The 25,846-nt window shown below is 44.9% G+C and overlaps 1 protein-coding gene across 2 annotated transcripts in view; it reads right to left on the reverse strand.

Annotated features, from left to right (window-relative positions):
* LOC138284261 (uncharacterized protein HI_0077-like) overlaps nt 1-25,846 on the reverse strand; it is a 171,617-nt gene that overhangs the window by 108,678 nt on the left and 37,093 nt on the right. For both annotated transcript variants that reach the window (XM_069222833.1, XM_069222832.1), the window contains exon 5: nt 21,265-21,365. In XM_069222833.1, the coding sequence (XP_069078934.1) occupies nt 21,265-21,365 (101 nt within the window). The remainder of the gene's footprint in view (nt 1-21,264; nt 21,366-25,846) is intronic.

The following is a 25,846-nucleotide window of genomic DNA, read 5'->3' on the forward strand; positions in this document are numbered from 1 at the left end:
TCCTCGGACTCTATATTTCCCACCCTCCCTTGGGGAAAAATATATCTGCCCACATCACACCACCCTGACAGCCTGCACATTTACAAAATCAGTAGCATCATTTACAAAGCCACCACGACCGGCAACCCCGCCTATTTGGGTGCCCACCTCCTAGCGCTAGTGGCTCTTGGCACACCTGCAGCAAGGACATTATAACACTGCTGATGAAGTGAAAAAAGGGAAAAAAACGAGACAACAGTACTTTTCCATCTATGCACAGGCATCCCTGTTTCCAAAAGCTCAGCTCCAAATCTGCTCAAATTTAGGAGAGAGCAGATGACGCATCTTTTTAAAGAACACTATGGAATCTTACAGTGACAGACCACTTCCGCTCTCAAAACCCAGCTACCCCTTTTCCGTCACCCCTTTAACTTATCTGTACCTTTGGCCTTGTACAGTGCTCCTTTGCCTTTTGGCAAGGTTCGTGCTATATAAATGCAACTTACACATACACGCATGCACAACAGCTTTGTCAATGATTGTATGGCAATGATTAAATACTGAACTGTTGGAAAGTCTTATTAATTCCATAGTTAAATGACATTACCTCTCTACTTAGCATTATATCGTTTCTCTTAAATGTCAAAGGATTAAAATTGGCCATTGGGGAGAAATAATGCAAACATTTTCAGCTGCCCCAAGGTTCATTTCCGTTATCTCTTTTCAGTCAGTCAGCATCTTCTTATAGATAAAACCTAATGACATTCAGGCTCTTCCACTGCTGCAATCAGCCACTTCAAATCAAAACTGAATTTAGGAGGATAATGAGAGTAGCCCAGGGGGACCTTCATTTATGTCGGAAGCTAGTATTATCACTTGGGTCACCATGTTTCAAACTCTCCCACCTTACTATGCTAAAAAACGAGTAAAGTCCCTGCCTTCCTCCAGTCACGAGAGCACGTCTGGTTCCTTTGTAAAAAGGGGGTTATTTTGTTTGTTTATAAAACTATGTTTATTGATTTGAAAACCAAACCAAGCAGGTACTACAGTAGTGATGTATACACAAATAACAGAATAGAAATGAGCATCATATAAAATTAAGAAAACGGGCATACATGTGGATAGTGTGCAACGGCAACCAGGCATGTCATGATATTCTTAGACCAAAATGATTCAGCCAAGGACCCCATATCTTCCTATGGCTTGGTAAATCACCTTCACGGCATAAAGATTTTTTTCCATTTTCCTCAACTAGGCATTAAAGGGGATACAGGACATGGGGAATTTCGGGCTGCCAGTAGTGTGTAATGACAAGCTTGTCCAGAAGGAATCCTATGCCAACTAGGGACCAAGCTCTACGTGAGCCCTCCTAGTCCTCCATAATTTCTAGAAGATTAATTTTTGAGGACAGTTCAAATGAAAGTCCCAAGACACATATGAGGCGGTCTCTAACCTCATGCCAATGCGCCTGTATTCATGGACAATTTCGCAACATGTGGAGGAAGTCACCCTCTTCTGCACCATATCTTTGACACACCGAGGAGTGACCTCTGTTCATTTTCCACAACTTCGCTAGGGTGTAATAATTATGTGTAGAACTTTAAACTGGATTAGCTACAGATTTGCCAGAATTGCAAATTCCAGAGGTGCCTATTTGCCTTCATCGAACCCTCATCCTCTAGCTCTCCCCCCTGAGACACTGCGAACAAGACTGTAAATCCTTGAACCGATCAAGGTGGATATTCTAATGATATCCCATGTCTGGAACCACTCCAGCCTAGCCAAATGCACCAACCACGAGCCAAACTACATAGTAGTCTCTTACGTTAATTTGTCCTCACACTCTGTTCAGTATAGGGTAATCTATCAGGATTTATTTTTATAATTTTGATTTAGTTTTTTGAAAACCAAAAAGAGAAAATGATGCCTCAACTAAGCACAGCTGTTCATCACTTCAATTATATACCCATCACAAATTCTAATCATCTACCACCCATAGTCTGCAACAATCCCCTCTTCATATTGTAAATTATGTCATCAGATACTGATATGCCTAATGCTTTGTTTCAATTTCTTAAGGGAGACAAGCACTGTACATCTATCTTCCAGGCTACCACATTCTACTTATGTGAGGGTTCAGATAGTGTTAGGGGAGTAGGTGCAAGTTCCAAGGGTGTCCCATCAAAGGCTAATTGATTGTGACCTGTTGGTGTGTCTGTCTGCTTCTAGTGTACCACAGTGAATGTGTCATTTCCGCCTACAGAGTCAGATCTTCGGCTGCTCGCTCATAATTTCTCCTTTTCCTCATATGTTTCTTCTCAGGCCCACTCCATGACGTATCCCAACCATGAAGAAATCGTGGGTGATCTGGTAGGGGACTAATGTATTGATAGTCTATGTTTTGCTTTTTTCCGAACAACGAACCCAAGGTAGGAAATCTATGTTCTATCTTTCCTTTCTTTGGTTTTGGAATAATTTCACATAAACAGCAACCTAAAACCCAATGACTGTTATTGTTTTAGGTATTTAAACGCATCCTTCCCACGAGCTCGAAATAGGATTACATACCCATATCACATGTCTGAAAGTGGCATTTCCCTCACTCGCTCTTAGTACAGACGGGGGATCTATTCTGTCAGCAGCTGAGAACAACTTTAGTTAAGTGAGGTAGGGAGTCTGGAGTAGTGAAGTTGTACAGATTTCCAGACAGGGCACAGCTGTTGAACAGTTTTAATTCCAAGTGGAAGGCAAGGTCATTTCTGGACTTCAAGGATAAGTTGTTTATGGCAACTAACTGTGAGGCCTAGTAGTGCAAGCACATATCTGTAATAGCTGGCCCACCATCATATACTGTCTAGACGCATTTAGTCCTGGGTTGTTTAATCACCCACAGGAAATAATGAGACACAGCTAAACTTGTGCCAGAGAATTGTTCAGGGGACTTGTGATGGTAATTTTGGATTACGTCAAGGAGTTACAAGAGCAGGGGTGTGGAATTCAATAAAATATCTACTTGTCCATAGGACATGTTGCTTCTTAAATTTACTTGTCATGTGGAAAAAATCTATTTGTCCCTTTGGTGCTATGTAGTGTGATGACAAATTATGGCAGCAATCATATGATGTAATTAAGAGCTCTGATAAAAGCCTCTCTGATTATGCTGGTGCGACTACTATAGTAGGCTTACATACTTGTAATTCCAATCCCTACTATAGCAATTTCCTTATTTTGCCACCTTTCCGCAGATCTACATACTAGGGCTGTAGTAAGCAGTAAGCAACAGTTCCAGGGCTGGAATGCCTTTGAGTCTGCTAACTTGCATGTTTTAAGAATTTTCACCAGCTCTTCTCTAATCTTTTTCCATAATCAGAAAGGTAGAAATTTACTCCTGACAATGGTAGAAGTAGAAGTTCTTCCAGGGCTAGGGAAAAAAGTGGTTGGAGGGAAAATTAACTTGTAAACGCTCAAAAGATTTTCACATGAGAAAATCTACACATGCATATTTGCTCATGCTAAAATACAGTTCACAAATATTTTCTAGGAGTATGATTTCCTGGTCTACTTCTGTAAGTTCTTGTGAATTCATGAAAGTCACTAATTCAAAGACGTATACCGTAGGTACACTTTTGTGAATTTCTTTAAAAATTGGGTCCTTAATTAGGTCTGTCGTTAACAAAGACATTTTGTTTTTATCAAACTTCTATTTCTCTCTCTATCTATTGGCTGGCTTTACTGGGAGTGATCACATTCTGCTCTTCCACAAGGAGCATATTAGAACACAAAGTAGTTTTGTTCAGTGCCAGGAACTACTGTGGCAATCAGTGGTGTAACAAAATTGGAGGTGGGCCCCCTGTAAAGAACATGGAGGGACCCCCCTCCAGACTCACTTAGGGCAGGTTCTGGGCTGAGGAGCCGCCTGGAGGGGGGCTGCGAGGCCTTTTTTACGCCACTGGTGGCAAAGTGTGCTTTTTGAGACCAAAAATTTGTTTTTTTCTTTTTGCCAGTGTTTGTTACAAAGGTGAGGGCCTGGCAGCTCCCACAACAATAAAGAGTTACAAAAGCTATGTCGAAACAAGACACGCATTGACAAAACCAAAAAACTCACAAAAAATGTCAGATAGGTTGTCTTTGCCTATCTGACATTAGTGCAGTGTGACCTTAAAACATTTATTTACAGCACACACCCTAATAATGAAGGCTTTTCAATAATGAATCATAAATACAAGTTCAAACAGCATTAACATATTGACACACATAACTGCAGACAGTTCTCTTCTCTGTAAACTGGCATCCAAAGGACAGAATAAATATGTAAACTTGTTGCCCTTGACCCCAAACAGTATGTCCTGGGCATCGGACACTAGAAATTCCACATCCCTGCAAGAGGGCTTGAAAAAAGTCCTCATAACCATATTCAATCCTTGAAAAACTCCAAATAAAAAAGGGAAATGGTAAGTTTCAGCACAATTCCTGTACGAGGCTGACATACATACCCAAATACTTAAAGATGTGTGGTAGGGTGCGCAGTGGAAATAGCAGCCGGTGTCTGAGCACGATCCACAGCATTGTACGTTTTTAACAAGATCATTGATACAGTCACATTATATTGTCCACAGAGAAGTAGTTAGTTTAACTCTCTAATGATAACAGCGGGCATATCAAATATACATTAAAGACAGCAGATGGCTTACCTACAGCTCTCCATCACATATCCAATTATTAAGTACTGGTACTTCTGTCTGTCAGAAATTGAGCTAGCAATTCAATCAATTATTAAACTAGAATCAGGGTGTCAGCGTAGGGGGTGGTGGTGGAGTTGATATCAGGTTGCCACAAGTATCTATTCAGCTAAAGACAGGGACTTGTGGTTGTGTATCCAGCAAATTCATGGGGCCTTGCCAAAATTGTGTACAGTTTTTCAAGAATATTGTGTCCCAACAAGTTATCTGTTCATCTTTCTACCTTTGTTGTGTTCCGATCCCAGACTCTCTGCTTCTTTCCAATTACCTAATTCCATTCTCCTTTGTGTTAGGTTTGATAGCTGATTTCTACTGCTAAGCCAATTGTCAATTTAATGAGGGTTAGATCTACAAATCTGCATTCATACTTGTTTTTCTTAGTTTATGTTCTTAATCGTAGGAAGCAGGCTTCCAGAGTGTTCTCTATTTTTACATTAACCAATTTTGCTTTTGAGTGACCAATTCCCCAGAGCGGATGTATTTTAGTGCAAGTCCACAACATGTGTATAAGGCTTGTGTTCATGGCTCCTTTTGGACCTTTATCTGGGGCTGTGCAATATATTTTGTATGGACAGCTAGGAGTCACATATATGCTATGTTGTATCTTATAGTGTGGTAATCTGCATCTAGCCTTTTTTTACACTATTTTCAGGTATGCAATTATTTGATCTTGGTCGAATTTATTCCTGTTTAAATCTGTCACCCAAGTATCTCTTAGACTTTGCAAGCTTGACTGTGCCATCTGTATTATTGCAGCCTATAACATCGATACTGCTTTTCTGGCATTTCCCAATCTCAATACACATTCCATCACAGTATGGTTTTAGAAGAATTTTGCATTTTAAGGCCATGTTTTCATTACCTTAGGATCAAGGCATTAAGGTTATGAATTGCCCTGCCAGGACGGAGTATCCCTGTTGTAGAGAGTGGAATGCGTGAGAAAGCACTAGTCAATAGTGGCTTTTCTACAAACATCTCCTGTGTATGACAAGCCTCGGAGGCGGTGGTTCTGTAGCCCACTGTCCAATCCATTGCTCTGAGCAGCTGGATAGCAGTTTTCTAGCTTAGACCTCCCTCCGTGAGATGCATCTATAGCTTCTTAAGGGCTAATTTATGTGTCTGGCTTCCCCACATGAAAGCCTTCAGCATAGCATCTGCAAAAAAAAGCACCTGGACAGGTATGGTGGCAAATGGATAAAAGACGGGGGTTGACACCATCTTGGCAATGCCTATTCTCCCCATCACTTAAACGATTGATTTCTTGTGGAACGTCACCAAACCAGTTTTCATCAGATTTCCACTTATTAAGCCAGCTTTAAGCAGTAAATTATGCCAAATATCTGAGGTTTTTGTATTCCCATTTCAGTGAAATTTGTATGCCCAACGCATTTAGTGATTCAAGAGGGTATATAGACAAGATTACCTCTTGTTCATACATAACACAGATATGATGACTCTGCATGGCACTCATCGTGTCCATAACCACCTCCTCCTTGAATGGGGAAATCAACCTTCCCTTTTCCAAGTGCAGCAGGCCACGTATCAGCAAAACGTAACATCAGTTTCACGGCTGGTCAGAGGGTGGGCGCAAAATTGAAAGTATGTTAGAATATTGAGCACAAAAATATTGTGCTATAAAAATTGTTGCAACCATATTGATTACCATAATATTGTGAAGCTAAATATATGTATTGGTAAGTGTAGATTTAGAGCCTGATTTAGAGTTTGTCAGATGGTAGTCTGTTACAAACATGACAATATCCCGTCCACCTTATTGCAAGTGCCACAGGATATAATGGATTAGTAATAAGGAAGACGAGATTTCCATCACATATGTATGTATATATTTATATTATAAAATGTTGGTCACCACACTGTAGCTTTCCTAATGACTAAGGCCGTCATTATGACATTGGTGGTAAATGCCGCCTACCGCCGCAGTGACAACTGCCAACATACCATCGCGGAGGCGAACATCCGTTCGTCATATTATGACACACACAGTAAACTGACAGAATACTGCCACAATCACAAATCTGCCAGACCAAAGGTCAGTGGTAAAGTGTTGTTACGAACACCCATACTGTTACGCCAACAAAACAACGCCCACCACATTATGACCCACGAATCACCACAACGGACATTCAGCGGCGGTAAACCATTGGCGGTACTCACCGCGCGGTCAGAATGGCCACCCAAATACAAAACAACACTACATTGGCCACAACTAAAATCACACACCATACACACACACCACACACACCCACCCACAGCACTATGAAACACACACACACATCCACATTACCCTTTCCAACACGAAAAGACTGCAATTGATAGCCACGCAAATCATAGAGGCAACTACACACACACACCACAACCACCCATACATCCGTCTCACACTCCACATCCCACCCCCACCACATTACTCGTCACCCTCTGCACAACACCCATGTCCACACTAAGGCACCCCCATTTCACAGATGAGGAGTTACAGGTCATGGTGGAGGAAATAGTCAGGGTAGAGCCACAGCTCTTCGGAGCACGGGTACAGCAAATATCCACTGCCAGGAAGATGGAGCTATGGCAGAGAATCGTGGACAGGATGAACGCTGTGGGACAGCATCCAAGCACAAGGGACGACATCAGGAAGAGGTGGAACGACCTACGGGGGAAGGTACGTTCCATGGCAGCAAGGCACCAGTTCGCCATCCAGAGGACTGATCGTGGACCCTTACCTCCTCCCCAACAGTTGACAGAATAGGAGGATCAAGTCATGGCAATCCTACATCCTGAGGGACTCACTGGAGTTGCCAGTGGACAGGACACTGGTGAGTCAATATTTACTACTATAAGTAACTCACCAGTGCACTAAAATAAACACCCTCAGACACAACGTGAGTGATAGTGCTTTATGTGATGAAAATGTGCACTTATGTTAACAGTTACATCTTGTGCAATTGACATGAACTTTGGTATAGAATACAAATGATGAGATATAGCTGTCTGTAGTCATGACATCAGTGCACAGTAGTAATTACACCAATATCTGCAAATAGAGAAGGCATAGGTGACAGTCAGTTGAGATGCAAAGGAAGTGATTGTGGCGGGGGGTGGGGGGTTGACAAATGCAATATGTGTCTTGTCAATCGTCCCAATAATATTAGGAATATGTCCCATTTCATAGAATGCAGCCTTCTTAGTGGCAAAATCTTCCACTTGGGGAAAGCGATGTAGCTGCCTATGTGTTTGACCAAGGCAGACAAAATCCTTGTCAGCACTACTGAGAACACTGGCTGTGACATTCCTGCTGCCAAGCCCATTGTCACTTGGAAAGAACCAGTTGCCAGGAAATGGAGCACTGACAGAACTTGCACAAGAGTGGGAATCCCAGTGGGATGACGGACAGCTGATATTAGGACAGGCTCCAATTGAGTACACAGCTCTGTGATTGTGGCCCTGTCCAGCCTATAGGTCAGTATTATATGCCTCTCCTCCAGTGTAGCCAAGTCCACAAGGGGTCTGTACACGAGGGCTTGCCATCTCCTCCTATTCCTCCGCAGTGGTAGGCATCAAAGGGACACAAGAGTGAGAAAGGTGTCACAAACTGAACAATGGAACCACCACCCCAGTGCAACTGGGCATGTATGTAATTGGACTATGTGAATGATAATGTATGTACAATTCACAGCAATGACGCAGTTTCAATCTTCTGATTGTTGTGCACCGCCATAAATGGCGACCTCCTGTCCTGTAAGTATGGACAGGTGGAAGTGATGTAACTCCGCCGGCGTGGGGCATCATGGCAGAAGGCGGTCTTGCACCGCGTTGCTATTCCTCATTGGCTAACATGGGCCTCTATGGAGTTCAGCATCCAATGAGGATCACCGGCAGCGGTGACGGTGTAACCTCACTTGCTGACTTTCCACAGGACAACACATACACTGCGCGTGTGCTGCTGTGACCGGTGTCTGGATCCTTCCATGGCCCGTGTGACTGGGGAAAGGTCCCCTGCCTTCACTTCGGAGCAGTTGGAGCACCTGGTGGATGGGGTCCTACTCCTGTATTGGCCTCCAGACCAACAGGTAAGTATACCATGGGGACGATGCATGCGACAAGGTGTGTGGTATGTGTGGTGGTTGTGTACATGCAGGGCTCTGGGTGATGTGTGTTCCAATGGAGATGGAAATGTAATTTGTGGGCCATATGTGTGACAGGCCAAATTGTATGGTTAATGGTGTCCTCCTGTCTGTATTATCTCTGCAGGTCAGCGCCCATCAGAAGAAGGGATTGTGATGTGCCATCGACAAGGACATGCACACCCAGGGGGTCTAGAGCAGGCGGAGAACCCGCAGCAGGAAAAGGTGGGAGGACCTGAGACGCTTGGCCCGGAAGACTGCGGAGGCCCAGCTGGGATGGCCTCCCAACGAGGGTGGGGTGTCCGTCGGAACCTGACCCCCCTGAGATGGCCTGCATACTGGCTGTGGCCTACCCAGAGCTGGATGGGCGCTTGAGGGCAGTACAGCAGCTGCAAGGAGGTGAGTACTGTGAGCGTGACAACCATTTTTGTTGGCTGGCAAGGGATCCAGGTGGTGGGTTTCAGTAAGTGGATGCCCCTTAATGCCAGCTCACACACTGCTGCGTGGTCCAGCACAAGGTAAATGGGTGTATAGCAAAATCTTATATTCCAGCTAGGTGGCATTCCAGGTCAGACAGGGTTTAGTGGGTCCCAGGAGGGGTGCAGTTGGCAGTGGTTGGCTCTCACCTTGCTGTGGTATCTAGCCAATGGAATGCCAGTGCGATGCATAGTGCCCAATCGTGATCCCTGTGTGTGATGGTAATGTGTATGCCATCTCTGGTGTTGGTGCTGTAATTGATCCAGTGCTCCCTTTCTCTCTCTCCCCCTATTTTCTTCTGTCATCTTGTCCATGTGTGCATTAGCATCATCTGGCTGAGAAGCAGGGGCACCAGCGACTGAGGGAGCTGCATCCCACAGGACCCAGGATGCAGAGTCCACCGTCACTGAGGGGACCAGTGGGACGGAAGGCAAGGGGAGCACCACGGCGGAGACAGGAGGTGACAACACTGACTCTGATAACTCCTCTGATTTGAAATTCCTGGTGGTGGCATACACCTCTGGAACTGCCCCAGCAACAGGTACAGCTGCCACCCCTGTACCAGTGCCGCCCCTCCCAGTAGCCCCCCACCGAGTTGCTAGTGCCCGCTCACCCAGGAGGGTGGGAAGCTCCTTCGCCCAGGCACCTCAGGCCCTGCCCCAGTGAGCCCTGCTGCCCTCAGTGGGGAAGCTATTGACCTCCTGAGATCCATCTCTGTAGGGTAGTCAACCATAGTGAATGCCATCCAGGGGCTGGCATCCAAGATGCAACAATGCAGTGCGTTCCTGGAGGGCATCCAGGGTGGCTTGGCGGCCCTACAGAGATCGTTTCAGGCTCTGGCCTCCTCTCTGATGTAAGCCAGTGTCCCTGTCCCTACCGCCCCCCTCCAACTACCACTTCCCAGTCTCCTCAACCCCAACCCACCCCATGCAAATATACCGACAAGCATCCACACAAAACATCAGACAAGAGTAGCACAGTCAAACACAGGCAGCACCCTTCAGGTCACAAGCACTCACACAAACAACAGGTAGTTGCACACACAACCACATCCACTGCCTCCACTGTCTCCACTGTCTCCCCCTCCTCCTTCCTCAGGGTCACATCCGCACTCACATCTGCAAGCACTGCATCAACAGCCACTACCACCATCACCCCATCATGCAGCACCCACACCTCACTTGCAGACACCTCCACAACTTCCATCCATGCGTCCCCTTTGTCCTCTCCCACCATGTCTGCCACCCTCCTAAGAGGCACAAACGCACGCACTCAGCGACTCCCGACAGCCATCCACCTCACACATGCACACTGTCCATGCACCTGCACCAAAGTCCAGCAAAGGTACACCTCCGACAACCTATACCTCAACCTCCACTCCCATCCCTCCTCCCACATCCCACCCCAATGCCCCTAAGAAACGTTTCCTTGCCCATCTTGACCTCTTCCGTCCCCCTCCACCACCCTGTCCTGGCCGTAAGAGCAGGGTCCCAACGACTCAGCACAGCAACTCGGCCAAACAATCTGCCACTGCTCCCATCAAATCCTCAGCTGCTGGCACAATGGGGCCCCAGAGTTTGATGGATGCCACTCCTACTGTGAGCACACCTCCGCCTCAGAAAGGGAGGACTAGGGTGGTGAAAACCAAGATGGGGACAGTGGAGTCACCTCCTAGTCCTGTAGGCAAGAAAGGGAAAGTTACCACTAGACCACCCAAGAAAGGGAAGGTACCCACTCCACCACCCATGAAAGGGAAGGTTCCTACTCCACCAGCAAAGAGAGGCAAGAGGTCCCCTTCACCAGCAGTGCGCAAGGAGCCCTCACCTCCCGCAGAGAGCATGTAGACCACCCATCAGAGACAAAGAGGCATGGAGCCCACTCCAGAACCAGTGGGCATGTTCCCCACTTTAGCTGAGGGCCATCCTCCCCCCACTCCCCTTCTCTCTGAGGCGCCTGCCCATTTCCAACATGATGCCCCTACACAGTGGAGTCCGGATAGTCAGGAGTCAAGTTGGGCTGTGGACTGTGCCCTGTGGCCATTGGCCCTTTCTGAACATTGACGGATGCTTTTGTTTTCATCTGGACAATATGGTGGCTGTTGGCATCAAATAACAGTGTCACTTCAACCTTAATATGGTCCTTGTTTTAATTAGACGTGTATCCTGGGACATCGGTTTTAGTTTGCAGCTGGTTGTGTGTGAATGGTGTGTGCTGTGTGTGTGTGTCACTCTCCTTTTCCTCCCTCCCTCCCTTGTGTGCTAGGGGGCTGTACTCACCGTTGTTGTCTTCGTCGGCGTTGGTGTTCCAGAAGGACCATGGGGTAGAAGAGCATCAGGAAGAACTGAAGTTCCAGTTCCATGGCGGTGGCGGAGTCCTCTGTGTACCTGTTGGTGAGTCTTTTGTTTTCTGTGTTCTGTTAGTGCCAGGCTTTTGATGGCGTTGGTACCGCCTTGAAAATCCTGGCGGTTTGCGGTGTCATAATATGGTGAGCGGTACCTTGTCTTCCACCTGGCTGTTGTTGGCTACCACCATGGTCAGTGGTGTTAACGCCCTGACGATTGGTGTGGTACACTGGCTGTCTATGGGAGGGATCACCGCCATGGTCATAATTTGGCGGTAATTACAGCCAGCCCGTTTGCAGTATTACCGCCACTTTAACAGTCACCACCAATGTCATAATGAGGGCCTATGTTTCCATAGGAATGGCTTTTTTGATTTGTTAATAACGTTGGTGCTGTTTGACAAATCTTCAAAAAAAAATCCAAAATACTGCTCTTTTTTCGCAGCTCCTTCTTGGAAAGCTTCATGGCAGCCTGTAGGATCCATGCACAGCTTTGGGGTTGGTTTTCCGCAAGGGAGTTAGACGCAAGGCCTGGCTACAGGCCAAGTTCTGCAGCCAACCCCATGATGTGCATCGTTACAGGCCGTGCGCTGTGGGAATAGACATCTTGCAGAGCTGGCTGTCCAGGGAATGGAGGGTTTGGACGCAGGCCCTGCAGGCAACCCCATGTTGTCCACAGCCGAAGGCTATGCACAGCATGGAGTTGGTGTTATCTATCGGAATAAAATATTACATTATCTTACAATTACGGTAGAAATTCACTGAAAAAACAAATGTTGAAGTGCCGTTATAATTAGGAGTAATAATATCTTAATCTGCATTAAAATAAAACTTAAAAATTGACAGAAAAAAATAAGGGGGCTTAATAGTTAGATGAAAATGTAATTTAAAACAAACCGTTTTAAACAAAACCGCTGAAATTCACCAGTTATACTTATTTCAATGAACTATGGGGGTCATTCCGACCCTGGCGGTAAAAACCGCCAGGGCCGGGGACCGCGGGAGCACCGCCAACAGGCTGGCAGTGCTCCCTTGGGCATTCTGACCGCGGCGGTACAGCCGCGGTCAGAAACAGAAAACCGGCGGTGTACCACCGGTTTTCCGCTGCCCTGGGGAATCCTCCATGGTGGCGCAGGTTGCTGCGCCGCCATGGGGATTCCGACCCCCATACCGCCATCCTGTCCCTGGCGGTTTTGGCTGCCAGGCACAGGATGGCGGTATGGGGTGTCGTGGGGCCCCTGGGGGCCCCTGCAGTGCCCATGCCAATGGCATGGGCACTGCAGGGGCCCCCGTAACAGGGCCCCACCAAGATTTTCAGTGTCTGCTATGCAGACTCTGAAAATCGCGACGGGTGCACCTGCACCCGTCGCACCCCTTCCACTCCGCCGGCTCCATTCGGAGCCGGCATCCTCATGGAAGGGTGTTTCCCGCTGGGCTGGCGGGCGGCCTTCTGGCGGTCGCCCGCCAGCCCAGCGGGAAACCCAGAATACCCGCGGCGGTCTTTTGACCGCGCAGCGGTATTTTGGCGGTTCCAGCAAGGCCGGCGGCTTCCGCCGCCGGCTGGGGTCAGAATGACCCCCTATATCTTGTGCTCTAAATGCTCTAAATGCTCTAAATGCTCTAAAGCAGGGATACTCAAAGTATGGCCCGGGGGCCGCATGCGGTCCTCCTAACTTTAATTGTGGCCCTCTCGTGAACAGCACCTGTTCACTTGACAAAGCAGAAAAATTCTGAAAGCTGTGAAATGGGCATACTTTATTTACACATTAACTAAATGGGCTAGACAGCTTATCATTAGTTTTAAATATATCTTGCACTAGACATGTAATAACACGATAAACTTCAAAAAAAGTGTTTAAATACATGAGCGTTTTACCTTACTTTGAGCCCCCCCCTCCCCATTGTGCCCACCTTCCATCTCGGCCTACTGGCATCAGTGTGGCCCTCGGGCATGCAACAGACAGTGTTTTGTGGCCCCCGGGGAAATGTTTGCGAGTACCCATGCTCTAAAGTAACTATATACACACACACACACACACAACACTCACAAATACTTTCAAACTCGATATTCTGGAAGTTCACAATAGAAATGTATAGTACTCTGCAAATGCAGAGGTAATCTTGAATATGCTATTGACCAACATTCCTGAGGAGTCCCTAACCACTGCCATTTTCTGGAGGATAGATCATGGTTATCTAACCAGCAGAGAAGCTCATCTGCCTTGTCCCCTAGGTTTCATATATAACTTTTTTTGTGCTGTTATACAAGTCAATCAGGCCATATTAGAAATATTTAAGATCAAGTTGACTCTCCTTGAGTAGTCTGAGCGAGCAATCTCTTTGGTAGAGGCAAATACATGATCCAAAGCCAGGAATTAGTCTCAATAACTACTACCATTGTCTCCAAGTCCTGTTTTTCATCCTTATGCCACAGTTTTCCCATAGCACTGTTTTACAGGCTTCCTATAATACCCTGTACCTCTGTTTACTGCACAGTAGGGCTTATTTTCTTCATGTACAAAAAGAAGTCTCTCTGCACCAGGTACTAGTTATTTAGACAATAATCGAGGCACAAAGGTCATTGTACTCTAAGGGACAGTTTCAACAGGGAGTGATAAGATATGCCCCTAAGAAGAATGTGGGAGGTGCTGGAGCACAAACATCATTAATACAAATGTGCTACTGAAACTAAATGAAATAACATGTTTAAAATGTGTAATGCTGAAAACGTGTGTTTTACAAAAACGTATGCTTTAGAAAACATGAGCAGTCTGGTGGCAACCATCAATTTAGTTCAATAATAATAACTGTCTAATGTAATGTATTTTGTGTGTGCATAATTAAATGTACTGAAAAAGAGTGATTAAAATGTACTAAAAGAATTAAAGGATTGAAGAATTGTGAAATGTTCAATGTACTATGTTTTAGCATTCGTTTTAAAAAGGCCTCATGTTAGAAATTGCAGCAGCTGAAATGTTTAAAATGCTAACGTTGTGAAATTATTTTTCTAAGCATCCTGTATTTTGATTTTGCACTGTGGAAAGTTATGTTCCAGTGCTGTAACATTTGGTCTGGCTTCCTGAAGAAAATGTGTACTCGTGGAATAACAACTTACTGACTTTATGAATAGGCTTGTGTGTAATCTGCAACATTTGTATTTTGCTACAGAAACTGGTGACTGCATTGAGAAAGGATGAACCAATGGTGAACGCAGAAAAAGAAAGTTATAGGTGAACCTTGGAGAAGGGCTATTTGGTTTTGACCTAAGCCACTCCACAAACTACCCAAAAGAGTTTTAGCTAGTTGCTTTCTAGGAGTTTAATATAACAGAATTGGGCGATGTAAGTACAGTCCGTTCTGCTCAAATCTTTGCTGTGTTCAGTTGTGCTCTTTTATTCTGCTAGTGTAATAATGTACTGTGTTTTAGCTTTCTGCCACTGACAGTTCAGATGTATTAAGGCCAAACTTACTGAACTGTTCCCTAATATTTCACTTTCCAATGAAGATGACCAGAAGATGCTCCACTGATGAAGACATTGCTGCCTGCTGATCCATTTAGGAGAGGTATAACCAAAATGTGCATTTATTTTTCTTTCAGATTTTTATGTTCTCTCTTTTAGAAAAAACACCGCTATTTTTGGTTAGTGCCATAGTCAGATGTTTTCCAAATTCATTTTTGTCTTATTTTCTTTTTGTATGAAGCCCAAACATGCTTATCAGATTAGGGTAGCTGTTAAGGATGTCACATTCTAAATTTGACTGTTTTATATAAATTGACTGTAAACAATTCATCTGCAATGACAAAATGTATTCTGTGTCTATCATTCATTTGCTATTATTGTTATTCTGTATGGTGGTTCTTGAATGCTTAATGATAATGATTTTGTCTAGACTGAGATTATTCCAAAGGTTTGGTCAGATTGGGTTATTCATGTACTTTTAACATTTGGTTTTGCGTTTGGTCTAGGTGATCTTAGCAATAATCTAAAGGGCAATAAATGTTTAAATTTTACTAAACTGGTGTGGTGATTCATGGCCACATTGGTCTTGGTGCGTATAAGTTACTGACTCCAAATAAGTGATGTTTATTGATTTGATTTCATTACTGTTAACCATGTCACTCCTATCTGAGTCCAAAGATATGTTTCAACCTCTAAGAGTAATTGATGGTTGCCCTATTCGTGTCATCTTATAAATAAATTATCAAAAGAAATATAAGGCTAGACATGCCCACAGAGGCAATGAGCAAAAACAGTAGCCAAATAGAGGAAATGGTCAATATGAAGGAATGATCATAGAGACGTTGAGTAAAAGCCATAGATTTTCTGGTCCGAGTGATATATTTTCCATATGTTCAATTACCCTAATAAAGTTAACCCAAACTAAGACCAACATTTCTCTGTCTGTCTTTGTAGGACAGAATCAGAATGAGGCCATCATTCATAGCTGTATTGACGTTGTCCCCAATAAGTTGGTCTCGTCAGGCATGTTCGCCAGTAAGTCGTTTAGCTTGTGCAGGGTCTCCTAGGTGAGAGAGAGTGGACCATATACACTTAAAAAACATCCACAGATGGTCCTCAAAATGGCTGATTACAAGAATGTGGCTCCCTAACTTGTCTGTACGTAGCTGTGACACAACTAATTGGAAAGTCCTATATAACAGGTCTGCTACTCTCCTTGTTCTTTGCAAACACCATGCAACACACTTGTACACAAAGCTTTCAAAGAGTTGCAATGTGCTCCAAGGGGTGAGGTTCCTGTAAAAGGAGGATATCTGAAGAGCGCTTTGCAAACAGCAATACCACCCCCTTTTACATCTATTATTAAGACTACTGGCATTCCAGGACATGATTCAGTATGCAAGTGTCTGCTTCCTAAGGACTCATCTAATTGTAGGTACTTAATTCCTTGCATTTCATCAGCACACAGCCGAAACCTCAATGTACAATGTATAACAAATTTCCTCTAACCAACTGTGTAAGACGTTCCTATGGCCCTCAAAGAATGCTCCGCCCCCTCCATCTACCTCACATGCACACACCTGCCCTGAGATTGAAAGAAGTATTAAGTGAGCAAGTCTTCCTGAGACAGAACAAATGAAGAAGAAATGTCCCTTTCTTGTACTGGTCTGAGACAAAAGGGTTCCTTGCCCCACCTGTGAACTGAACTGCAAGTAGGAAAATAAATTAATCAGGCCTTAAAACCACCCACATCGGTCACTTTGAACTGAAGTTTCGAGAATAGCAGAGGGACAAAAGATCAAAAGAAACAGATCAGTTGCCTATAGCTTTTAAGCCACTCTAGCTGGGACCTAATGGATGGGAAAGGCGTCTCTAGATACGTCCTGGAAGATGCTGTTCTGAGGTGATCCAACTTGGACAACCATATGGATGTTGGTACTAGAGACTACAAAGACCTGCACCCAACCAGATGCTACCTGTCAGTCATGACCAAGGCTTTGGTGGCACTGTCCAGAGAAGACCCAGCACCCCTTTCTGGAGAATGAGGTTCTTTATGCACTGGTGGCAGCCAAAACTCCCCGACCAAAGCATTCACTGAGTTCCGAGTCCTTAAGCAGGATCACAGAATTCGGAGATCACCATTCCCTATACTGACAATCTCAAGCCTTCGGGCAATAAATACAGGCCTGTTTCTTTCTTTAGGGACCCATCAGATCAGTTTTTGCTGGTGATCGCTACTTCTTTGAATGCAAGACAATCTTTGTTCACATGGACAAGGAGGCCAAATGTCTCACAATATATGAGATGAAAAGCTACTAATCTGACATTCTCTTTCATAGAGAAGGTAATCTCAATGCAATGTCTGCCAGCTATGAGTTGCCTCAGCAGCACAAGTATGGCTAGTGCATTGCCCTAATCAGATGATGTCAAGAAACTGCATTACACAGTGCCCCTGGGGTGCACCAGGTGTCTGCACCCGCTGTTTGTGCCTCTCAGGACACTATGGTATTACAGGTGGGGCCAATGAAACTTGTGAGGCCCCTTCTGCAATACTGATAGCACTGCTGCACAAGTAGCACCAGGGCTATCTTCAGAGGTTGTTCCCTCATTTGAATGGGGGCATGGCCCCATTCAAATGAGGGATTCACTTTCCCTTTGTGCTTGTGCTGTATTACGGAAGCAGGGGCAGAGGAAAACATGCCCCTAGGAGACACACTGATAGTGTGCCACAAAAAGGTGGTGCACTGTGAGTGTGCCCGAGGGCAACTCTCTGGAGTGGGAAAGGAGGGTCCTGTGGACCCACTAGACATATCCCTGCAGACCGGTGCAGTCACACAGTTCTCCGGCCTGCAGGGGGATCTCTAATGCCTTTTAAAAGTGCAGGATGATTGCTCCCTGCACCGAGGAACAGGGTCCTGCTTTGAAGCAGCTACTCTGTTTTGCATTGAATGCACTGCTCCAAAGGCAGCACAAGCTCTCAGCTGTCCTGCGGACAGCGCAGTCATCACAAGTGCACTGTGGCGCAAACAAGGACATTTCACCCATCTGTAGTACGGACCCAGTTAATCATCACCCTCCGCTCACTGTTTATAATATACTGGCAAAACTAATAAGAATAAAGATTTTACTGGAATCTCAGACAAATACGTGACATGAAGTTATTCGCAAAATAACATAGCTTGTGACATGTTAAATAGAGCATAACGTTGTCTATACACACACAGATGTTATAGAACAGTGGATCTTCATGAATCCTCGCACTATTCATCTCTTTTATGTTTCATTGATTTCTCAGACGTTGAATTCGCACCTTTATGATAGGAATTATAGTATCTGTTGGATTCAGAGGCCCCTGCGTTTTCAGAAACATGTGAGTAAAAGACACAATGTCATGCCCAGAGAGCACAACTTTAGTTGTGAGCTTAAACATTCCTTTCTTCACAATTTCTCTTGAAACAAATCTCTTGCTTCCATTTCATATTCATTTTTTACACTCGCTAACACCATAAAGCAGATATTTTTCTTGTCTCAGTGTCTGAAATTATACCACAAATGCATCGAACATTTAAATAATTACTGTTGCAGTCCACACAATAAAATCTACCGAGGCATGCTAGGCTCGCTGTGTTCACCTCTTCACCTGCTTGCAATTTTTATGTCCATTACTTCATGCCCTTTATCCCAAGTATACCCCACCTGCCCTCCCTTACTGTGCCTGTGACCACTCTCTTCCCTGCATACCGTCCTAATGCTCGAACAAACATCATTTGATTTCGCTCCATACGCTCCCCAGTGCCCCATATCTTTGCTTCTCCCCTAATGATGGATCCATCTCCTCTGTCATTACTTATTTCCATTCCACACCCTTTTAAAAAAGAAATTATTGCCAACAATCTATAGTCTGTTCCACATACAACAGTGTAAAAACAGGAGTTTTGAGAGTGTATCATCGTTCAGTGTCATTTACAAAAATCATTAAAAAACCTTTTCGTTTAAAGTTAACCTGATCGAACCCTGTGAAGATACATTCCCCCAGTATCAAACAAACAATAGGACAAGCAGCAAACTCTGAACAGGGTAGTCAAAGGGCATAAGCCGAGGATGGTGGGGGTGGATCCCACCTCTTGAAGACAGGTATCTGCAGACACACACCCCCCCCCCCCCAAGTCATGGCACACCTGGTTATTGACTCAGAGTAGACCGAGCCACAATCCAATGATCTGACATCCTGTGGTGTAGGCCAGAACCAGCAGCAAAACTAGTGAGTGTACAGAAAAAGTACCAGAGACATATGTAATGTAAGTTTAGATCAGTAGACAATTCAGACAAGTGAGTTAGACCTCAAGAAGGCATATTATCATTTTATATTTTGTGTTTATAGTTGCTCTATTCATTCTTTCCAAAGATGCGCTGTGGGGAATTTACGCAATCCCCTAAGTTCTTTACTATGAAGTGAGCGACTTTCAGCCGTGGACTAAAATGCGAACGTGTTGTGCCATTTGGCCAGGGCAGGAGCTGCAGTACTTTTCCATGCAATGGTGATGTTGCATCCAGCAAGTACCAGGCAAGGTCAACGAACCTCGCCAACACCGTGCCAGTGTTAGGTTGTTTAACAGCTCCGAATAAACTGACTTCAGGAGGGTGTAAACTGGGCACCTCCGTGCTTCAGGAAAGAATTTCCGTGACACTTCCCCAGTATCGGATCAGAATGGGGCAAGTCCCCAGCAAGTGTAGAAAGCCAACCTCTTGAGAGCAAAAGCAGTGTGGGGAGGGGGCTTTTGGGCATATCTTTAGGTAAAGTATGTGCTACGTAATATGTACAACAGAATCAACTTGAATATAGAGTTATGTGAAACTTCCACACTCCACACCCTTCACTTTCCTCCAGACTTCAGATGGCTTTTATGTTCCTGCAACCTTTCACACCCCTTCCATGCTCCTCCTCGCTGATAATGCTACGGTGTAAATAAAGGATGAAGTGATAGGGCTAAAATACAGAATAAAAAAAAGAGAAAACAATGGGTGGTCTAGATATGATGTGCTGCATTTTTTCTGATTTCTCCCAGTGATCCGTGAGTCTTGTGTTGGTGACTGCATTGAATGAATGAATCAATCAATCAATACGTAAATACATAAACTTATTTTGTAAAGCGCTCAAATACCCAGGAACAAGGTGGCCTAGCACTAAATGCCAGAGATTTTGGATGTACATTATCCACAGAAAGAAAGATGTTTAAAATTGTTGGGGAAAAGTGTGCAGGATGACGCATCACATTAGAGGAAGGCCACCTACTCCTATAGGGTGACATTTTGGAACTATGATAAGATTAGCAGTCGCAGGCCACAAATTCCTAATAGGTTTATACTACAAAAATAATTCTGCAGATTAATCACCTCATGGCAGAGATGGCAAAGCTTGTGCACATGTAAACAATGTAGTCAGATCAAATGAGAACAAACATGCAATCGTCTTTTAAGCCCCAGGACAAGGAGAGTGACTGCATTCTGAATGTGCTGCAGTCTGGTTTCAAGCTGGCTGAGAGATCAAGGTACAATGAACTGCAGCAGTCCGGGCGGAATTTAACCAAATCCTTTAATACTGTTGTGCGATAATCTGAAGGATTGAAGGAAGGACAGGAATGATCTTTCTTGAAGCCAAAAGCATAACGAAACAGAGGTGAGTCTGTCACTTTGTCTCCTGAGTGAGAGCTGACTATCAAATTTAAAGCCTTGATTCCAGGTGGAAGTTGCCAGATCAGGAGAAAAGCTCAACATGGAGGTCCACTATCATGAGATCCAGATAGATAACTTATCGGATAGTAACACCTCAGTCTTAACTGTATGCAAACCTAGTTAGTTAGCATGAACATCCTACTTAGTATGTTTAAATTTGTGTTACAGCGAAAGATGGGAAAATTCTGCAGCTTGTCCTCTTGACAAAAGGCCATGCATTCTGCAGTTCCAGGTGCTAGTGTGCTGTAAGCCACTGAAACTAGGATGCTGGGTGATAAACTTATGAAGAATGGTCACAAATAGAGCTGAGCCCTGCCAGAACTTTCCCTTCAAAGACGGGATTCCCAGTACCACTACTACATGTGAAAGATGAGGAAAACAGTCCAAGGCTCACTTACCTTTTCCTCTGGATCAGGGGTGCACAGTATTTTTGCAGCCCAAAACGAAAGAGAATTTTCTGAGTCTGAGTACTGGGAGTGCTCTATGGACAGGTTGGTATCTGCAAAACAGTAGAAAAAAAAGCATGGACTTTATTTTTTCAGCAACTGGGAGCAATTGCCTTCTAGTGAGTTCTTTATTGTGGAACATTCCCATTGTACACCCACTAAAGGTCCTTTAATGGGTGTACAATAGGAAGAAATGTGTACAAAACGCTTGTCATTGGTTCATGAACCTTACTAAGTAAATCAAGCTTAGTTCTTGGCAGTTCCTACCATACTGTTACCTTTTCAAGTGCACCGTACACAAAGAACACACGTGTGTGCGTAAAAAGGTGCATCAGAGCAAGGAAAAGGCACTGGTCCTAGGACTAAATGGTCGTCTCACCCTGCCTGACCCTACCAAATTTTCTTTTTAGTGTAAGGCATCCCTGTAAGTGTCTTTAAAGTGGTATGCCTGTTGTACAGTGGGACTGTTCTTTGTTGTGCTCTACAGGCTTTGGTAGGGCAATGAGGCTGGTATGTAATGTTCAACACACAGCATTTATTATGCACGTGCTGCAAAACAGGTCAGCACCACATGTGGGTCATCTTTGGCCTGTTTACAATGTGGTACTTTACCACGCAAGTAACAATTTTTTTTTATTACATTTTTATTGTCCTTTACAAAAGGGTAGTTGAGGGCTGTTTTTGTTGTTTTAAGAGTTATGGGGAGGGTAGCGGTAAAGGGAGATAAAGGGGGTCATTCCGCCAGTGCGAAGAACCCCCCACCGGCCACATAAAGAACATCCAGCTGGGCCGGCGGGCGGAAACAGTGTTTGCGCCCGCCGACCCAGCTGGAAACAGGGCCTGAAGATTGGAGCCGGCAGCAATGTGGAAGTGCGGCAGGTGCAGCAGCACCCATCGCGCGTTTCACTGCCCGTAATTCAGGCAGTGAAATGCGCAACGGGGCTGTGCATGGGGGCCCCCCGAGTCACTCATTCCACCAGCCTTTCCCTGGCTGGTGTAAACCATAAATATGACTTTATCCAGAGGACAGCGATGCCCTGTTGGATCTGAAATGCCGCCACTGCCAAGCTGCCTGGGGGCGGGAGCCTGGTGGTGGCGGCGTTTCATTTGTAGCGGTTCAGCCGCTTTTGTAATATGGCGGTCTGGACCCCCATGCAGTTGGCGGCAATTACCATGTTTGTAATGACCACCAAAGTTTTTTTTAAACTTTATGGGCAAGTAGAAATAGAGGAAGGTAATAATTTGTTTAACTTTCAAGGGCAAGTAGATGTAAAGCAATTTTTAAGGTTTGGGGCCAGTAGAGGTATAGGTGGGTGAGGGTTTTTTAGGGTTTAGGAGTGGATAGAGGTAAAGGAGGATAAGGTGTTTTTAGGGTTCAGAGGTGGGCAGAGGTAAAAGGGTGTAAGGGTTTATTCGTGGTTAATACATTTTGGGGTCCAGGGTGGGTAGAGGTAAAGGGGGTGAGGGTTTTGATGGGTTGTTAGGGTTCAAGAGTGGGTAGAAGTAAAGGAAGATGAGGAGTTTTTAGGGTTCAGGGTGGGCAGAGGTGAAGGCATATAAGGGTTTATTCAGGGTTAATAAATTTACATATATAACCTACTGGCCGTCGCCAATAGGTATTTATAGTTACGACCTAGTGTCCATAGAAACATGTTTTTTTGGTTGGGGCATTTGGAGAGAAATGGAATCATGTTTGTACAAGCATTAAGACGGTATGCAGGGATGTGCTGCCACTGCCCTCCATTTCGCTTGATGTCCCTGTCAACTTCTCCTGCCCTCCATGCTCCATCATTGCCCTCCTACTCAGCCTATGTGCTCAGCTTGCTGCCACTAACCGCCTTCTCCCTCCACTCTGATGTCTGTGTGCTTGCCCTACTCCCTCTTTTTTCCCCACCATGTTCCACGGACCTGCCACTGCGCCTCCTATCTACTCTGAGTGTTCTGTTGTGCTGCCGCTGTCCCTCCCACCTGCCTAGCATGATCAGATGACTGCACATGTCCCTGCCACCTCCACTCTGCCACTCCATGTTCCATGCCCCATCCCCTCCCTCCTGCCCACCATGGTCCATTTTGTTGCTACTTCCTTCTGCCTACTAAACTCTGTTGTGCTGCAACTGCTCCTCCTGCCTAATATGTCGTCTGTTGTGAAGACTTATTTGTTACAAAGCTCTGTATTTTCCTCATTTACTGCAGTATCCTCAGATGAAAATGCTTTCAGTTTTCCACTTCGATTCCATCAAGATGGCGGTCAGATGTACCACACTTTTGGCATAAATTCAGAATGCTAGCACTCTAGTTGCTCATTAGATCACTCTAGTAAACCTGCTGATCACCAGGGAGTTAACTGGCAGTCTGCTGCTGGTGTTGAAAGTGCATGTTTTAGTCCGCATGTCAGAATGTTTTAATGAAATAGAATAGGTAGATATTTGAGAACTCACTCAAAACATGTGCTAGTTTTTTTCTACAGCACTAACCATAAATTCTATGACAAAATAAAACCCCTCACTTTGTTCCTTTTTAAATTAAATGTCTTACGTTTTACCAGTTTGATTCAATCAAGGTGGCTTGAGGTGTGCCACTTGTTTGTCATAAGTAAGACTGTTAGCATTTTACTTGTTCTAAAGAACACTCTAGGAGGCTGCAGTACAACACAAGGGAATTAATGGACAGGCTGCTCCTGTTGGAAGTACAACAGGAAGATATTTGAGAACTTACTTCAAACGTACCCTAATTTTTCTTTCTACAGCACACACCATAATTTCTATGGCAAAATAAACCCCCTAATTTTGTTAATTTCTAAATTAAATGTTTTAGGTTTTAAGAGGTTTATTCAATCAAGATGGCTTCAGGTTTGCCACACTTTTATCAAAAGTAAGACTGTTAGCTCTCTAGTTGTTTTTTCGAATACTCAGGGAGGCTGCAGTAGAACACAAGGGAATTCTATGTCAAGACCGGAGGCTTCAGATTATGCTTCACCTTCTTTGCTGTTTATTACTCTCTACCAAAATACAGCAGCCAATAAAAATGTAACTTTTTTCAAAACTGCAATACCCATAATATTAAAACGTTACATCATAACCTCAGTACCAATCACGGCACACCAATATGTATAAAGCAGCAAGGACCCATAAATCATCCTCTTGCTTTGCTGCTCCATGAAAGAGATGAGTATTGCTTTCATTTTATCTCTATTTGATCTGATAGTGTTCCACTGCGCTCACAATCGCTCTTGCGCATGCGACTTAAGTTCAGCGAAAACGCCTTACTGTGTGACGTGGCGTAACAGTTACTCTTTCCATGTTCTCTGCATTCACCCGTGCCTTGTCACATTTTCTTTCAGGCTGCATTTGTTTGTTGAACCAGGCTAGGTGCAGGGAGGTGGAGGAACGGACTGCTTCGGCGTGAGGACACTTGTCCTCTTTTTGGCTTGCTGCCTGTACGCATGTGAAACACAGCGTGTCAGTTATCATTTGCTAATTAGAAAGCGAGCCCACGCCCCGACTCAGCAAGTTTGGTGTTGGCTCCCACTGTCAGCTTTGCAGTTGAGCGGAGCGTCCCTACTATGCCCGTGTGTCTGGGCTGTAATTCGGCTAGTGCAGGTTCATTCCGGAGTGGAAGAAAATTATTATTAATCTTCCTACGTTTATTAAGGAAGTTACTTGGGCCTCCCTAGCAGCCTATGTTCTGGGGTCTTACCCGCTCCCCAGCCTATTACGAGCATTGCACAAAGTTGTTTTTCTTGGCCTACATTACTCCATTAATTAACCATTTAATTAATTATTAACATAAAAGAAGGCTTAATACATTTCAAGCCTTTACCATGGCAGACCCCTGACGAGGCAGCGCTTTTCCAGGAGCAAGAAGACCTACTCCTGGCTGAAGACATTGTGCATGCGCTAGACGCCTCAGTGGCCCAGTCAGTGAACAGGGCCCTAGCAATAGCACTACAGCCAATTGCCAGCCAACTAAGGAGTTCCTTCTGATAGTCCCCACCTATGGGCAGCCCAGTCCCACTCCTTCTACTTCCTGAACGGACGTCCACGTTCCTCCCCCAACAGATTGGCCCCTCCCAGCTCCCTTGGCTTGACTTTCCCAAAATATAGCCACAGACCACGAATATGTGGCGCAACCTTCCACCAGCGCCCAGGCTACTCCTAGTCCACCTCCAGACGACGCATCAGATGACTCCCTTTCCCCCACATTGACTCTGACGACGACGTTTTCCAACTCCAAAAATGAAGACGCCATCCTTTTGACTGCCTCACTCCAACAAATGAGGCTGTAGACCCAACTTCGCCCCTTACTTTTGACCCTGACGCAATCATGCACCCTAGATCCTCTGACTGGAAACCTCTACCAGTAGTCACAGAGTATGCCCATACACGCCTCAGGAAGCCCCTAGACAAAGAGGTCAGGAACCGTCTCTTATGTAAGCTCGGCAATGCTGATTGCACGCTCTCCATGGAGAGAAGAAAATCAATATTACTGCGTATCAATGCCAAGCTAATAGATCTACCCAACGCAGAGCCAGGGT

The sequence above is a fragment of the Pleurodeles waltl genome, chromosome 3_1 (genome assembly GCF_031143425.1).
Source record: "Pleurodeles waltl isolate 20211129_DDA chromosome 3_1, aPleWal1.hap1.20221129, whole genome shotgun sequence".
Lineage (NCBI taxonomy): Eukaryota > Metazoa > Chordata > Amphibia > Caudata > Salamandridae > Pleurodeles > Pleurodeles waltl.